General features: G+C 54.9%; 1 protein-coding gene and 1 non-coding gene across 5 annotated transcripts; one reads left to right on the forward strand and one right to left on the reverse strand.

Moving 5' to 3' along the window:
- Nucleotides 1–663: 663 nt before the first annotated feature.
- On the reverse strand, nt 664–16,568 carry LOC102447265 (uncharacterized). 4 transcript variants are annotated; one of them, XM_075918138.2, is made up of 10 exons: nt 15,556–16,568; nt 12,827–12,973; nt 11,343–11,433; nt 7,453–7,924; nt 6,270–6,292; nt 5,090–5,187; nt 4,501–4,605; nt 3,772–3,959; nt 2,420–2,523; nt 664–1,421 (listed from the first exon to the last, which is right to left on the reverse strand). In XM_075918138.2, exons 4-10 carry the CDS (start codon nt 7,861–7,863, stop codon nt 1,253–1,255), a joined length of 1,098 nt encoding a protein of 365 aa, XP_075774253.2. In that variant the 5' UTR covers nt 7,864–7,924; nt 11,343–11,433; nt 12,827–12,973; nt 15,556–16,568; the 3' UTR covers nt 664–1,252. The 4 variants fall into 4 exon arrangements, with proteins under 4 accessions (XP_075774253.2, XP_075774255.2, XP_075774256.2 ...); XM_075918140.2 differs by lacking the exons at nt 12,827–12,973; nt 15,556–16,568 and adding an exon at nt 12,094–12,477; XM_075918141.2 differs by lacking the exons at nt 11,343–11,433; nt 12,827–12,973; nt 15,556–16,568 and adding an exon at nt 8,969–9,420.
- A 565-nt stretch (nt 16,569–17,133) lies between these two features.
- On the forward strand, nt 17,134–17,324 carry LOC112544979 (U2 spliceosomal RNA). The gene has a single exon (XR_003088372.1). It is a non-coding gene; the product is annotated as a U2 spliceosomal RNA (small nuclear RNA).
- Nucleotides 17,325–17,616: the final 292 nt, after the last annotated feature.

Here is a 17,616-nt window from a genome sequence, read left to right on the forward strand (position 1 = left end):
GGGCAGGGCCGGAGGGCTGGCTGGGGGGATGTCTGTGGGGCTGGGTAGGGGGCTGAGGAGGGAAGCGGCACCTCTGCCAAAGATTTGGGGGGTGTGGGGGACTCTCCGTTGTCCGGGACCTCCCTGGGGGACGCTGCGGAGACCCGGGGAGGCATAATCAGGGGAGACGCGAGAGGAATTGGCCCCGGTGCGACCGCTGCCGGGATCCTGCGTCCACGTCTGGGGCCCTCTGTCCACGCAGGCAGGGCCACGGGAGTCGTTAACGGCGCCGCGTCGTCGTCTCCATCATGCAACGTTTTAGGTCAAGACCGACTGCTTTTCGGAAAGCGCTGGCCCCAAATTATCCGGGATCCCCTGGGGCCCAGACTGGGGGAGCCCAGCGGTTCTGTCTGGGCCGGGGGTGGGTAGGACCACCTGGCATTTCTAACCCGGCACCTCTGTTTGCGGCTACAGTCGCTTCCATCCCCCCCCCCCACCCGGCCACAGCTTTCCCTCTCTCGTGGCTGCAGAAAAACCTATCAGTCTGCGTAACCGGCACAGCCCGGAACATTTTAACCCGCCGGGGCACTCGATCCCGGGTTTACAAGGAGCCCTTCTTCTCAAGGAATTTCACAAGAGTGCGAAATTGACACTGATCAACAAATGTGACACAGTTTCCCTGGGTTTGCACAAAGACTTTAACTGGATGGCGCATTATAAAGCCAGTCTCTCTCCCCTACCTCCAACCGCCGCATTTTTTACCACACACACAAAGACTGGGACACTTCCAGCTCACCCAATTAGCCTCATTAGCATCGTCCTACAATTGACAGGCAGCTTTCCCCTCTGTTATAACCATCTTGCTTCTCTTCTTTCCACGCCAGTACCTCTGAGGAAGTGGGCGTTGCTCACGAAAGCTCCTGGTCCCAGCTAGTGATTCGTTTTTAATGCGCCACGGACCCGCTCGTCGGTTTCAAAGCCAAACAGATTCGTTTCCCCATCTCCGACCGATCTCTGGGCCTAGCGTGGCTCTTGGAGGGTGTCTCACGTGGGTTTGCTGTGTTGGGACACGGCCCGCTTGCGTTAAAATCCAGATCCTTCCCCGCCGTCCGATGTTAGCCGTGGGCTTTGGGATGAACACGGACCCAGCGGTACTACAGGCCTCCCCGCATGCGAGGGTGACACTTGGAGGAGATGTGCTCTGGTGTGGTCCAGAATGGTCCAGTCCGGTTCCTGCCGGGAGCTGTCGTGTAAGGCTGCAGGTTGAGGGCTCTTAACACTCGGCGTCTTCCGGCGACGCGCCTATCCGTCCGTGCGGCTTGCTGCAGGCCCATTTCCTCTCCGTGTCACACCCCGCGCTGCTCACAACGCCGTCCGCCAGGTAAGCGCACAGTCCAGCCCCCCGGATCGCAAAGCTGTGGGGCTCAAGGGGGCTGGTTAATCTATCCAGAAGAGGCACCCATGGATAGAATGAGGAGCAGAGGGAGAGAAAAAAGGAACCCGGGTGTGAACCTGGAGAGCGTGGGGTAGATGCAGGGGGACGGACAGACTTGCCAGGCCCCCAAAAGGGGCAGGACTTCAGATGGAAAGAGGGGGGCTGGTCCTAGCCCCCAGTTTCCCCCACTAGCCATTTTCACCCCAACTCTGTGCCCCCCAGTAGCTCCATCTGCCCCACGGTTCTTGCCTAAGGGGCTGGGCTGGGTTGGGTTCTGCCCCATGGCACTTCTGCAGCACCGGGCAGAAAATGTAATAGTTGCCCCCATCACAAACGTGGTGCCCTGGACAAGCTGCCATTCCGCCCTCACCCGCTAGAGGGCGCTGCAGGTGCTGGTTTGATGCCACAGCGGCCCCTGGTGGGCAGAGTCGGAACTGCAGCATTTAGGCCAAAGGTTTTTTTAAGCAGGGAAATGCAAAACCATGCCAGGCGGATGGATGTGCAGAATCCCCCCCGAGTCTCTCACGAGTGCTTGGGTTATACGAACCCTGGGACACATTCCTAAGTGCCACTAGACAGCGGTGTTCCCGTTCCAGGAACTGACCTTGGGAGACGGGGAAACGTTGCCTGCCGTCCTCTCCCAGTCATGACTTACAACACTGCCCAGACATGCTAGTGTCATGCTAGTGTTGCACCCCTGCTAGTGAGTGACAGTCCATACCAACCCCACCCCAGCAGGGGATGCTGTGGGGCAGGAATGAGGAGAACAGTAGACCCTGCTGTTGGGCAAGGTATCCCACCTCTGCCACCAATACCACTCTGGGAGTAGACAGGCCTCTGCGGCCACTTCTGGAGGTGCCAGAAAGGGGGCAGCTACATCTCTGGGAACGAGGCTTTCCTAATGCTCCCAAGTAGTGGGTGGGGCTCTGACCATAGTTGTCTTCTATCACGACGTAATCCCCTTAATCCTGCCCTTCGTGTGCAATCAGAAAGAAGAGGACTCACGGGTGGTTGAATGCAGCGCCATCCACCCATCTCCAGGGCTGGCCCGGTTCCCTCCGGAGTCCAACCCAGTGATTGGAGGGCCCTTTACGGTGCAATGTGATATTCTGAATAATGCAAAGGGAAATCACGTCATACATATCCCTCTCCCCTGCCCGTTTATGGCGCGTATGCGGCCGTGGGGGTCTACCATGCAGTTCCGTTGGAGGCCACCAGGTCCGTCCATGGGAGCTGGGCTCCTAAATATTCTCCAGGTGACCACAAAGGTCTGCAGATGAGCTAGGAATCGAGCCCAGGTTATTGGCCTAACCCTGAGACTAAACGGTGAAACCAACCTGCATTAGCTGCATCTCACCCACCTCCCATCCGGGGCTGCCCTACGGGAGCTGAATTGGGGATATCAGCTGTAGCTTAAAGTCCCATGCCTGGAACTAGGTCACTGAGCCTGCCCGTGGCAGGCAGAGAGTGGGGAGGAAGGGCTGCTATTTTGTGCTTCCAAATCTTAGATTACAAACTCTTCAGGGAAGCATTGGCTGGCTCCTTTGTGACATGTCTATACAAGTATCTCATACAGCCAGTAGATATCACTGGGATCTTCACAGAATCACAGGGTGGGGTTCCATGGTTAACAAAAGAGGCAAAGTTGGAGCACGAGCTCTGTAGAAGTCTGTTTGGGTCTATAGTTTGCATCTGTTTTCTTTTAATAATTCCCCACACATTTAAAATGGATTGTGGTTCCATATATCAATGTGCCCTGATCTCTGACTAACTTCTAGGCTGACTATAATAGAACTAATAGATTCAGAGAATTGAGATGCTCTATCCCACATGGTTGAAAATGAGAACTGATTGTAAATGATACAGCCACTCCTGCCTGAGTCTGCAGAGAGCCCAAGCCAATCATTTAACATGATGGCACACGCCCTGCTAATTGCCGCTGGGTGTTGACTCTGAACCCTAATGACAACATCTGGATGTTTAACCCCATCTGGAGTTGCCCTCTCTTATGATTTCATCGTTAGACTCGGTGTGCAGTCCTGAAACCCCAGCTCGTAAGTCCTGGGACTAGATAAAATTCTCTGCCTCCCGTTAAACATGTAAAACGTTGCCAGCTCTGTGTTTGCGGAGGAAAGCTTTGAAATGTGGCTGAGTACCACGGTTTTTAAGCCTCATCTCATGATTTCTGTGACAGAGGGACACTTGGTGTCATGTGGGGGCGGGGCTTGCATTGGGGCGGGGCTTGCATTGGGGGCGGGGCTTGCGACCACATTATTTTTCCTGGTCTCATACCCATACCTCCTACTGTCCCCAATGTGGTATCACTGAATCAACACGTATAGATGGTTCTGTCTTACCAGAGCCTCTAAGCTATCGTTCGCAGCCAGAGAGGCGGCGTGCACAGAGCAATAATTCTGACTGGTTTCCCAGTTCCTTTCGTCTTCAGAAAAGTAGTAGCAGTTTCCTCCGGCACCGATCCAGCCTTCTGGACAACAGGAGGCTGCGGATGGTCTTGGATCAGCCCCATCAGGTTTGACGGCTGCTCCTGGTAATAAGTTATAACACCACATGAAGGCTTCCCCCTCACTGGGGTGTCGTCCTGGTGCCACGAGAATGGCAGGTAAATTTCCCACTGGCACCAGGGAGACACAGCTGTAATTGTCGAAATGTTGGGCTGGGACAATGAGAGGGCATCAAGTCTGCTGGGGCAGAATCAAGTATACCCAGACTGTCCCAGATATCCCCAATCTTGATTTTTTACACTTGCAATTTGTTCCCCCTTGGTCAACAAGAGAAGCAAAGTTGGAGCGCGAGTTGTGTAGATGTCTATTTGGGGGCTGTAGCTTGCATCAGTTTTCTTTTCATAATCCCCCCCCATTTGAGAAAGTGATTCCATATAAGACGACATTCTCAGTTGTCTACGCTAGTAGGGATCTCCCCTCTAAGAAAGGGAATGGCCAACTAGGAAGCTGCCCATTTCCATCAGGAATAGCTCAAAGGGGATGGGGTCTGGTCTTGCCTGGGAAAGGGAAAAGAGAGCCGGGAGGACAGACTGTGTAGTCGAGTCCTGGGCCCTTCCCACTCACGTGCAAAAGCAAAGATGGTGGCGCTCAAGCCACCGATGGCAATCAGGAAAAGGAACAGGACCAACCACGCCATGAACGTCTGGACCCTGGAGAAAGACGGTGCATCTGCAATGGGGGAGGGGAAAGCCCTTTAAAATCTCTTGGGGGCAAAGTGAGAGCCCAGGTGTGGACAGACCTTGGCGGGCACTGGCCTGCATTTTCCCATCCCTGAGCCATTTCACGCCCATCCTTGCCTCAGTTTCCCCTCTGCAAAACGGGACCAATTTCCTGTGTCAAGCCCTTTGCGCCCCACCAATGAAAAGCACCACGTATTCCTGGAAGCGTTTTGGCCGGGTGGCCCTGCCTTCCTCCATACCCCCAGTATGCGCACATCCCATGATGCACCAGGCTCTTCCTATTGGATGATGCATCACAGGAGTCACGTTACCATGGGTGCATCATGGGAGATGTAGTCCAGCCCGGGAGCCCAGCCCCTGGGGGAAAATGAGGGCATGCGGGAACTACAACTCCCATGAGGCCCTGCAGAAAGATGCAGATCCACGCATTCTGAAGAAGAAACCCTCTGCCCCAAACAATCATTTCCCGTTACCTTTGAGTCCAGCTAGATCACCGTCTGCCGCCAGCTCCTCCATGTGTACGTCTCTGCTCGCAGCAGAAGTTGGCTTTGAGCTTGGAAACTTCTCCCAGCTACAGAAACACAAGAATCCACTGAAGCCGCCGGCCGGGCCCTCTCCGGGTGGGAAGGGGGGAGAATGGGGGAGGAGCAAGGGGGGGGTGGGATTTATTATTACTGGCTATGTGGGCCATCAGTTGAGTCCTCATCCAACGTCAACAGCTGGCTGGCCTTGCAAGTTATTGGCCAGTTATGACTCAGCCCCCTATTTCTGTCTCAACAGGAGCAATGAAGCCCCTTTCGGCAGGAGGGAGAGCCGCAGACACCGGACAGACTGCCCAAGGCCTGCGACTGCTGTAGCCCAGGACACAGGCAGTCAGGCCAAGGGGTTCAAGGAGCCTGGGACAAGGCAGGAGCTAACGCAGCAGCCAGAGAGAGATCAGGCTACGTCTACACGGCGAGTTCTCAGCAAAGAATATGCTAATGAGGGACTCATTTGCATGTGTTGCCATCTCATTTGCATATTCTCTGCGGATTCGTTTTTGTGCTGGAGCGTTTTTGCACAAAAACAAGCTGTGTGGACGGTTTCTTTTTGCATAAAAAACCCTTTTCTGGGGCGTATGGATCTTGCGGAAAAAGGGGGTTTTGCACAAAAAACCCCTTTTCCCGCAAGACCGATGTACCTCCTTTTTTGGGGCACAAGGATCTTACAGAAAAAGGGGGTTTTTGTGCAAAAAGAAACTGTCCACATCGCTTGTTTTTGCGCAAACACCCCGAGCACAGAAACAGCTCGGCAGACAATATGCAAATGAGATCATGATGCATGCAAAACGAGTCCCTCATTAGCATATTTTTTGCCGAGAGAAAACGCGTAGTGTAGACGTAGCCTCCGACAGCGAGGACAGCTAGCGCCTCCCGGCAGCTGCAGAACCCGCACGACAAACAAAGCAGCAAAGGAAACTTGGCCCGGGGCCGGAATCCGTCTCCAGCCCGAGCAGGGGAGTTCTCGTCGCTATTACCAACCTGCCGGGGGAGCCGCCGTCAGCCGAGTGGGGCCCTGACGGTGCGGACTTACCCTTTGGGCTCACACCTGTTTCCCTGAGCCCTTCCTAGCATCACAAAGCACAAGAGGAAGCAGACAGCCAGAGCCACTTACCTGCCCCAGGTGCGCCGGAGGTCCTAGAAGAAAAAGCAACAGCCCCTTACCCTGTGTTCCCGACACCTCTAGTAGCAAGAGGCGGCTCACACCGGAAGAGGCCACCAACTGTTGTAACTCACCCCCCTGCAGAACAACTGTTTCTTGTCAGTCCAGCACATGGGACTTGGGAGCGAGTAGAGGGTGAAGGAAAAGGCTTGGCCGGCCGGATTCATAGCTCACTTATATTTGTCACTGATATTCAAAGTGTGTGTATGTGGGCCCGACATCAGAGCTCTTGGCTCAGGCTGTGACCACTACAGCTTGTGCCTTAGAGGTAACTCCATCAAGCGACAGAGGTAGTAGGCTGTTATCCACCATGTGGCCCAGCTGTGTGACAGCAACGCAGGTCGCGCTTTAGACGTAGTGAAACTCCCCAGGGCAGTGGGAAAACGCAGGAGAAGTTCAATGTTTTGATCCCAGTTTCACTGACATTTATTAAACAATCAAATAAAAAAAATTAAAAGTGGCCATTTTCCCACAACTTATTTTGTTCAAAAATATTTCAGTTTGCTCTAAGGATGGTGCGTTTTCCATTGTTTGCCTTGTCCCGCCCTGCAAGTTGTTTGGGGCAGGGACTGTCTCTTGCTGTGTCTGTGCAGCGCCCGGCACAACGGGGCCCTGATCCCAGCTGGGCAGGGACTGTCTCTCGCTGTGTCTGTGCAGCGCCTGGCACAACGGGGCCCTGATCTCAGCCGGAGCAGGGACTGTCTCTCGCTGTGTCTGTGCAGCGCCCGGCACAACAGGGCCCTGATCTCAGCTGGGGCAGGGACTGTCTCTCGCTGTGTCTGTGCAGCGCCCGGCACAACGGGGCCCTGATCTCAGCTGGGGCAGGGACTGTCTCTCGCTGTGTCTGTGCAGCGCCCGGCACAACGGGGCCCTGATCTCAGCTGGGGCAGGGACTGTCTCTCGCTGTGTCTGTGCAGCGCCTGGCACAACGGGGCCCTGATCTCAGCTGGGGCAGGGACTGTCTCTCGCTGTGTCTGTGCAGCGCCCGGCACAATGGGGCCCTGATCTCAGCCGGGGCAGGGACTGTCTCTTGCTGTGTCTGCGCAGCGCTCGGCACTATTGGACCTGATCTCAGCTATGGCATCTGGGAGCTGCTCCAATGCACGTAACAATTATCGAATTTGCAGTTTCTTACCTGGCTCATGTCGGTTTCAGCCTCCCTTCTGGGAAGCACCGTGTGGGGTTGATGACTCCGGCTCGCCCTGCAGACCCGGCAAATGAAGGTTTGATCCTCCACGCAGAAGAAGTTTAGCTCTTCTTTGTGGTTCGCACACACCCTCTCCGGCCACGCACCCGGGTCCTCGAACAGGAATGGCTCGTCTATTTCATCCCCCGCCCAGGCGTGGCTGCTGGATTTCCCCCCCTGAAAATCTTCCTTGCACCAAGGACAGGGGATTTGCTCTGTCACGTCCCTCCGGGGCCGGTGGACGCAGGCCGGGCAGAAGCTGTGCCCGCAGGATCTGATCACTGGGTCTCGACAGCGCCCCTGGCAGAGAGAGCAAGTCGCGGGACCGTGCCGGTGGTCAGCATAGTCCGGCGTTGCCATGGCTCCTGACAGAGCTGGCCGACTGTGAACCTTCCTTGTGTGTGTCGATTTACCCCCGGCCCTGTGGGAAGGAGGAGAGGGGGTGAAGAGGAATCAAACCGAGCACGGACGGGCAGAGATATTCCCTGAGGAAGCGGTACAGAGATGGGTGTGTGACCTCAGCGCTAATCAAACCAGGCTGGATGGGGCTCATCTCCACCAAGGATAAGGTGAAAGACAATATGCAAATGAGATTGCCACTCACGCAAATGAGACCCTCATGAGCATAATTTTTGCAGAGAAAACTCATAGTGGAGACGGAGCTTTAGGGTTTACACTCAGCGTGAAATCTAGTTTGTTTCAAAGTAGGAGTCAACAGCTGTTCCTGCCGTTCCTGCTTTTGCATCCGCCTTGGTGCTGTCCTGCTATTGATCGGTTTGCAGGCTCTTTACTCTCGTACAGGTTTTTCTCCCGCCCCACTGCTCTGGGGAGGAGGGACCCGCGCACAGGACACTAAAACTGGAGGAAGTGGGTCTGGCCCACGAAAGCTCATCACCTAATAAACCATCTTGTTAGTCTTTAAAGTGCTGCCTAGTCCTGTCTTTTGTTTCAGCTACACCAGACTAACACGGCTGCATCTCTATTACTAAACTGGAGCGGAGAAATTGTGACCAATTGTACACAAAATGCTGCTCCATGCAGGAGAATAAAAGCAGAGAAATGTTTTTTCCTCTCTCTCATAACCTGATCTCGCGGACACGCCCGTCGCTGCAAGCGTGTGAGAATTCCCACTGGGACTAATCAAGTGATACAAATGAGCTTAGACTCAGGACTTAATTGAAAACAATCCGCTCAGTCTAAGGGCGATTCTGTGCCAGCACAAACATCCTTGCACCAGCCACACAAACTAAACCCACATCCCAGCCAGTTCGAGCTGCGAAACACGCGACGCTTTCTCCAAAGGCCGCTAGACGGCCGGGGACTGGATCAAATTGATTCGACCGAGGCTCGTGGCGGAAAAGGCAAATTCATTCGCCCGTGTCGGGGTGCAACCAGCTTTCTGGAGAAGCCGTACCTGGACGGTGGTCTGGGGTTGTAGCAGGCCCTGGCTCCCGGGAGTCCTCACCTGAGACCCTGCGCTCCGCCGCACCGAGGAGTCCCCAGTGAAACAGCTGGTCGCAGCAGCCAGAGTCCGAGGAGTTCAGAGAGGGGCAGTGAAACTGATCAGGGGGAGACCGAAATAGCGAGCGGGGCTTGGTTGGCTGATTTCTCCTTCTTCGCGAGGGTTGATTGGCTGCTGGCAGGAGCCCCATCTGGGGCCCTGGCCCACAGCTGCTTCACCTCAGCCTCACCCCACACCTGCCCCCCATAACTCTCCTGTCCTGGACTCCTTGCCCCTCCCCGTGCCCTGGCTGATTCAGCTAGCTAATGCCCTGTGAAGTAAACCGTGCTGCAGCTAACCTGCCTCACACCGATGGTTCGCTTTGCTTGTGTGTTACACCCCCTTAAACCTACCCTGTGTCTACTGAAATTGTAACCCCTTTGGCACAGGGACTGTCTCTCGCTGTGTCTGTGCAGCGCCCGGCCCAACGGGGCCCTGATCTCCGCTGGGGCAGGGACTGTCTCTCGCTGTGTCTGTGCAGCACCCGGCCCAATGGGACCCTGATCTCAGCTGGGGCAGGGACTGTCTCTCGCTGTGTCGGTGCAGCGCCCGGCACAACGGGGCCCTGATCTCAGCTGGGGCAGGGACTGTCTCTCACTGTGTCTGTGCAGCGCCCGGCACAACGGGGCCCTGATCCCAGCTGGGGCAGGGACTGTCTCTCGCTGTGTCTGTGCAGCGCCCGGCACAACGGGGCCTGATCCCAGCTGGGACAGGGACTGTCTCTCGCTGTGTCTGTGCAGCGCCCGGCACAACGGGGCCCTGATCTCAGCTGGGGCAGGGTCTGTCTCTCGCTGTGTCTGTGCAGCGCCCGGCACAACGGGGCCCTGATCTCAGCTGGGGCAGGGACTGTCTCTCGCTGTGTCTGTGCAGCGCCCGGCACAACGGGGCCCTGATCCCAGCTGCGGCAGGTGTGGTGGCGCATCGGGGTTCCCCCGCCTCCTGCACCCCCGTAGCGGCACGAACAGACTCCACCAGCCGGTAGAACAGAGGGGGTTTATTGCTTCTCCAGGATACAGCCCAGCACAGATGGAATCCGGTTCCAGGGCAGGCCTAGGATGCCTCAGCCCCCTTGAGATGGGGGAGCCTGGGCCCCTAAATCCCAGCCCCTTGCTCAGGCTGCTTCCTTCATGATCCCAGACAGAAACTAAAACCTCTCTCCCAGCCCTGCCCCCAGCCAGGTGCTGGTCTCCCCCTTCCTCCCTTTGTCTCTCCTGGGGAGGCTGAGCCGGGGTGTCTGGGTTAATCCACATTTGGGAGAGTCAGTGAGAATCTCCCCTCCCAGCGCAGGGGGACCCCGGGTCACAGAGCAGACCCCCCCCCCCCTTGTGCCACAGCAGGGACTGTGCCCCGCACAACGGTACCATGGTCCCTAGGTTCGACTGTACTACACTTCATGCGTATTAACAATGTTAACAGGCTTCTAAATTGGAAGTTGTAAACAGCCGGGCGGCAGACACGCTCCCTTGAGCGACCGGCCCAGGTGCAGGGAGGAACGTGAGAACGGGAAATGTCAGATCCTTCAGCTCTGCGCTGAGTAAGGTGATCTGCCAGGCTGTGTAATTACTGCTGGACGGGCGGGGGCCGGGAGGAAGCCCTTAAGCGCTGGCGGTGATCCGGGAACTTGCGGCTCCAAGCCAGGTTCTGACGGAGGGATGCTCAGAGCAAGGCCCCAGGAACCGAAACGGCTGGTCCAGCTGCCCCCGTAACGCAGGGCGGGGTCGTGATTTCCTGCCCCACGGATCGAACTGCATCAATGCTGAGTCCTGCGCCTGGCCCATGGAAACATTCACTGCCAGTCTGAGCCCCACAGACAGACCCCCCTCTGCCAGCCCCTCCCCCACATCCCTGACTAACTGCCAGTCTGACCCCACAGACAGAGCCCCCCCCTGCCAGCCCCTCCCCCACGTCCCTGACTAACTGCCAGTCTGACCCCACAGACAGAGCCCCCCCATGCCAGCCCCTCCCCCACATCCCTGACTAACTGCCAGTCTGACCCCACAGACAGAGCCCCCCATGCCAGCCCCCTCCATCTCACTGTAATAAAACAGGTCGGGCCTAGGCATCGCTCAGGGCGAATTGCTGAAAACCAAGGCTGCTTACAGCCCCAGACTGGAAACCTTCCCTAAACAGGCCACACACCAGTCCCACCGAGCGCTCCAGCTGCCAATCCGGCCCGCAGGAAGCCTCACGAGCAAAACCCCTCAGACACGCCAGCTCTCCCTGCGCCCCCATCAGCCCCAGGCCTGCACACAGGTGAGGGGCTATAGCATCCAATCCTACCTGCCCCAATGGGTCCCCCAGTCCCAAGGAACCAGCCATACATCTCCAGACAGTTTACCGTGAGAGGGCGTCGAGTCCCGTCCCCTGCCCCCATGGCAGGACCAAGAGCCAAGGCAGCAGTGAACCCAGCGTGAAGAGCCAGGGCAAAACTGTCAAAAAAGAAAAAAAAAATAAAGACGTCGTCCCCTTTAAGAAAACAGCTTTAAGTGCCTCCAGGGCCAGACTAGGGACAGCAAGACGGGAGCCGTTGAGCACTAAGACCCAGTTCTTTAGGCTTTTTGCCAGCGGCTCTTTTGTTTTCTTCATGGAGCTGGAACGCAGCTTCCCTACGGACCCAGGTAAGCGGGGGAGGGAGGGGCGGAGATGGGGGGCCCTAGGGGCTGGGCCCAGTTGCTGAGGGTGTAGGGTTGACGAGTATCCAGTATTTTTGCCTCCTGGCTAGGGGAAAAAAAAAATCAGAAGATACAGGACTTTTTAGGTGTCTGGTATTTTCTGAAGTTTTTTATCGCACAGGAGGCGAAAATACCAGACTGTCCGGGTCAATACTGGACACCTGGTGTAGGGGCAGCTTAACGAGCCATAGTGGGGGGGGAGGGGGAAGAGCCACATGTGGCTCACAAGCCACGGGTTGGCCACGGCTGGTCTTAGACCGTCCCTGACAGGTGCGTGTCCAGCCTGCTCTTGAATATCTCCAGAGATGGCGATTCCACAATCCCCCCAGGGAATTTAGTCCGGTGTTTCACCACCCGGACAGGCGGGATGTTTTTATTAATGTCCAGCCTGAACCTCCTGTCACGGGGCCGACTCACCCCCACGGCGCCTCCGGCGGGTTGCTCTGGAAATTAGCTGGTTGACTCGCTGGACGCCTCCCCCCAGCTGGGGTCTCCCCGTGTCTCTTCAGGACACGACCTTCCGGCAGTGCCCACACCAGAGTCTGAACCCTACTTTCGGGGGTGGCTGTTTATCCTGCGTGCACTCCAGGGTCCTCCCCTCCCTAGGGGCACCCAGTTCTCCTGTCCCCACCTTGCCTCAGAGACCCACGGCCAGTCTCCATCTAGGCCCTGCCTCTGGGGCAAACTGCCGCCTGTAATGGCCACTCAGCACTGGCAAAGGGGGTTGACCTGCTGCCCCTGCCTAGCATGGCTGCCTCTCTACAGCCCCAGTAGCTTCAGGCCCTATAGCCTGGGGGCTTGTCCAGACCCTCCTGTCTTCCCCAGCCCTGCTCTACCACACTGCTAATCCTGCTTCCCTGGCAGCCAGGTCCCTACTGCTCTATGTCCAGAGCAGCAGTGAGCTCCCCCCTCCCTCCAGGAGCCCTTCTTTATATCACCCCCAGCTGGGCCCTCATTAGCCAGAACTGCCTCCCCTGGGGCTTTGCTCTCAGCCTCGCTCACAGCTGGGGATTTGCCCTTAAAGGATCAGTGCAGAGCAAACACCGTCACACTCCCTGGCTGCAGTTTCAGCCCCTTGCTGCTTGCCCTGTCCTCAGAGGCCCAGGAGAACCGTTTGTCTCCCTCCTCCTTGTGACACCCATGTTGGTACTTGAAATCCGCTCTCATGTCCCCTCTTGGTCTTCTCCTTTCCAAACGAAACAAGCCCAATTCCTTCAGCCTCCCCGCACAGCTACGCTGACCACACGACTTGGAAAATCAGGGACAGTCCCGAATTTCAATCTTCTGTCCTGGTGCCCTGTAAATGCCCTGGAAAGGGGAGCGCAGCTAGAAGCGGCTGAAGGCTGCTGTTTCTCCCCCTCCGCCCTCTTCCAGGGGAACGCACGTGTGCCAGGACCTCCTGACGGGTTTTCCCCACTGCTCTGGAGCCAGCCAATAGGAGCAGCGGGAGGCAGGGCCTGATCCTGGCCCTCTGCTGCTCTGTGCTCAAACCAGGATCAGTGGATTCTCAGCTCGGCTGGCACCCTCCTGGGCGGCTTTGCCTTTTAAAGCGAAGGAGACCTGCATGGGCCTTCCTAGGGTTAAAGGGCAGAGCGGCAGCAGGAGCGGGAGCTGGGAATCAGCTGATTCCCGGTCTGGATGCCGCTTTGCCCTTTGAACTTAGCAAGAGCCACGTGGGTCATCTTAGATTTAAAAGGCAGAGCTGTGCAGGGCAGCCTCAGCTCAGACTCCCAGGTACTAGCTGAGCTGCTCCTGCACCCTCCCCCTGGCCAGACCTACCACCAGCACCCTACTCCCTTCCCCTGGCCAGACCCCCACCAGCACCCTGCTCCTTGGCCAGATGCCCACCTGCACCCTGGCCAGACCCTCCACCAGCACCCTGCTCCTTGGCCAGATGCCCACCTGCACCCTGGCCAGACCCTCCACCAGCACCCTGCTCCCTTCCCCTGGCCAGACCCCCACCAGCACCCTGCTCCTTGGCCAGATGCCCACCTGCACCCTGGCCAGACCCACACCAGCACCCTGCTCTCTGGCCAGTTGCCCACCTGCACCCTGGCCAGACCATCACCAGCACCCTGCTCTCTGGCCAGATGCCCACCTATGACTACTGTGATGTCTACACTGGCCCTTTTCCGGAACAGTTTTTCCAGAAAAGGACTTCTGCCTGAACGGGAGCAGCATAGTTTTTCCAGAAAAACAATGACGATTTTACATTAGATCGTCATTGCTTTTCTGGAAAAGCAAGCGGCCAGTGTAGACAGCTGGCAAGTTATTCCGGAAAAGCGGCTGCTTTTCTGGAATAAGTGGCCAGTGTAGACACAGCCATTATGGGTTTATGAGATGCAATCCTATTCCGGGCACATCCCATTTTCTTGGCACAATCAAACCTTGTGTTGCTTTACGTTATGATGAGAGGAAGCTATATTCCGGATTTGGTGGGCCTCGCTCTTACCGTTTTAGAGGCATTCTTGAACAAACAGACAAACTCTCTAAACTATATCGTACTATTCTCACGGGAAGCAGGCTGCCTGTCAGGTATGGAGAGTTTATTTTCCCCTCGTTCAGTCAATTGTGTGCCACCAAGCGTTCGGATCAGAACACCAGGTGGTGCCAGAGCTCCACAGCCAATGGCAGAAAACATTACAAGAAAGGAAGTGAGTTCTGACCGAATGTGATTTCGCTTTCGGGGAAATGGACAGGCATAGCTGCAGTGCCTAGCTCCTGTGCTGTAGCTATTTCTGTATAAAACTCTCCCGGGAGCCTCTGTGCTAACTAAAAGCAGCTCTATTTCCAACTTTTACGTGGCTTCCAAAGCTATTCTGCTCTAGCCATGCGGGTCAGTTTTGTCCAGGCAGACGGGCCCTGAGACTTGCCTAAGTGTGCAATGATCCAAGCTGATGGGAGTGAGATTTTTGTCATGTTTTATTGGTGCTCCCTTGGAACAAACGAAGAGCAGCCAGGGACTGTCGATGTCATCAAGGGTGCCTGCCTTTCTGGGCGACAGATCTAGTCCCAGGCATGTTATTTGGCTTCCGGTGGGGCGAAAGGATGAAATTCTAATGCCTGCGTGACATGGGCAGTCAGATCGAACGACCCCGTTGTCCCTGATGCCTTTAAGGCTAAGAATCAGTTGGTAGCTCACCCCATCCCCAATGAATAGTATATTTTCAGCACTTTAACCCTTTACTTAACTGGGAATCCCCAAACTCTTAAACACTGGGCCTGCCTCTTCTCCCCTGAGCTAGAGCAGACTTGCCCTTCACACACTTGGGCTATGTCTACCCTCGCGGCTTCTTGCACAAGAACATCTTGCACAAGGGTTCTTGTGCAAGAAGTCTTGCACAAGAAAATGTCCACGCTGTCATGTGCGAGTTGTGCTTTTGCACAAGAGCGCCCTTGGCAGTGTGGACGCTCTCTTGTGCAAGAAAGCTCTGATGGCCATTTTAGCCATTGGGGTTTTGTGCGCAAGAAATCCCTGCTGGTGTCCACACTGCCCTCTTGTGCAAGAGCTCCTGTGCAAGAGGGCTTACACCTGTTAGAAAAGAGCAGAGCTCTTGCGCAAGAATCACAGAACACTAGGACTGGAGGGGATCTCGCGAGGTCATCGAGTCCAGTCCCCTGCCCTCATGGCAGGACCAAATACTGTCTAGATCATCCCTGAGAGACATTTATCTAACCTGCTCTTCAATATCTCCACAGACGGGGATTCCACAACCTCCCTGGGCAATTGATTCCAGTGTTTGACCCCCCTGACAGGTAGGAACTTTTTCCTAATGTCCAACCTAAACCTCCCTTGCTGCAGTTGAAGCCCATTGCTGCTTGTTCTATCCTCAGAGGCCAAGATGAACAAATTTTCTCCAAACAGAAGCCCTCTCTTACCACGCTGTACTGTAAAGTTCCTTGCACAAGAGCGGGCGGGCAGTGTGGATGCTTTGCGGATTCTTGCGCAAGAAGCCACGAGTGTAGACACAGCCTTGGGTTCCACTGCTTGCCTCCTCAGTGGCAGACTCGCATTCAGCTCCCAGGCCGTGCAGGACCAGAAATGACGAACCTTTCAACATTTCACATTATCGAAGTGCAGAAACTGAACAGGACTCGCCAGTCAGTGATGGGGAGGCGAGTGTGAATGCTCCATAACAAAGCACATGGCAGTAGATTCAGGAGACAGGAAGGAACCTCTGGAGTGGATATCGGCATGCAGAAACGAACCCTTCTAGGTCTTAGCTCTGTTAATAAGAATAGGGATTTTGCTGGGTAGGCTTCTGTGAGTGCTCCTGCCAACCCTCGTGGTGTTTGTACAATGCAGTATTTTCAATTTTCCTTCCACTTGACAAGCCTTGCATTATGCAATTTGATCGTTTCAAGTGTGTGAGATAAGACCCTTGAATACAGACATTCATTGATAAAAGGAAGACAATGATGTGTGCCTAAGGGACCAGTGTAAAATGAGCAGTTCACGCTGTTGACAGTCCTATTCTAGATCCCCGCTTTTAACTCTATGAACTCCTTGCCTGTTTTCTCATTTGTTGCCCACTGTATTTATTTGATCCTGGATCCAGTAGCTCCTCTCCTTAGTCTGGGGGGGAGGCCAGCACGCCTGGGAACTCAACACAGTAGAAACTCAGTTACAAACACACCAGAAAGGAGGCTGTTTGCTTCAGAAAGCAATAATTCCAGCAGACGTGCGCGTTTCCTCCTGGTTGCTTGTTTGTCGGTCCGAGAGAGCTTGTCTCATCTGCATGAGGCCAGCCCTTACGTTGCAGCGTGCTGACGACATGAGGCTGTGAAACGTTCGTAACACTGAACAAAACAACAACGGTTGTTCTTTCACAAGTTTACAACTGAACACTGCTTGAATACAGCTTTGAAACATTACTAGGGAGAAGATTCTGCTTTAACGATCTTAAACTAAATGGAAAGAAAGGACAAAAAAATGTTCCTTTCCCTTTTCAAATCTTTACGCTTTCCCTCGTATTTTTAGTAGTTGACGTTGAACAGAGCACAGTGTTGTATTTGCTCTCCCTCTTCTTCATGTCGGCTTCCGGATTGAATATTTTCGGTTCCAACTGAGAAGTGTATGGTTGATTGCACAGTTCAGAGTTTGTAACTGAGAGTCTACTGTCGATACAGGGTTAACAGCCTCGTGTCGTCAGCACGCTGCAACGTAAGGGCTGGTCTCATGCAGATGAGACAAGCTCTCTCGGCTGGAGAAACAAGCAACCGGGAGGAAATGCACATGTCTGCTGGAATTATTGCTTTTTGAAGCTAAATTACCAGGCAAGAAGTGCTTTCCTTTGACTGGATACACAGGAGACGCTGGACGGTCAAGTACATGCAGGTTTTAGGCAAACAATTGTGAGAGTCTCGTTGCGGTGCCTAGTACATGTCTCATGCATGTCCTTGTGATGTAGAAAAATGTGCAGGTAGGAGGGGTGCATGAAATTTCAGCGTATTGGTATCGCTTCTCGGCCTTTTGGCTAAGATCAAGTGTAGTATCTGTTCTTATCAGTTTAATATCTGATACGTCCTCTATCTGAGGACTATATATTAAATGGATTTTTGGAACAGGGAGATGGAATAGGAGCTTGCTCCATCCACTCCACGCATCGACCTGGTATTGCAGTACCTCCAGGAACGGTGCACCTCCCCTTGGGGAGACTATTCTGGTTGAAAAACAGAATGAATTTCACTCTCTGCTTCTGCCCCGAGCTTCACTCTGTTGCTGGTTTGAACCAGAACGGGTCTCACTCCTGCGCTGGCTGGGATTTGACTGCAAATCTGCCACGAAGGAGGAGATTAGAATCCATGTGTTTCTAAGGGGCAGGGCAGAGAAAAAGCTGCCATCAGGACCCCCTCCTTCTCCGCTAAAAAATTGCTCCAGCACCCCTGGACAGACCCGGAATCTCAGTTTGATTAAATACTTAAGCCTTTGGGAGGCTG

Source organism: Pelodiscus sinensis, chromosome 19 (genome assembly GCF_052426305.1).
Source record: "Pelodiscus sinensis isolate ZL-2025 chromosome 19, ASM5242630v1, whole genome shotgun sequence".
Classification (NCBI taxonomy): domain Eukaryota; kingdom Metazoa; phylum Chordata; order Testudines; family Trionychidae; genus Pelodiscus; species Pelodiscus sinensis.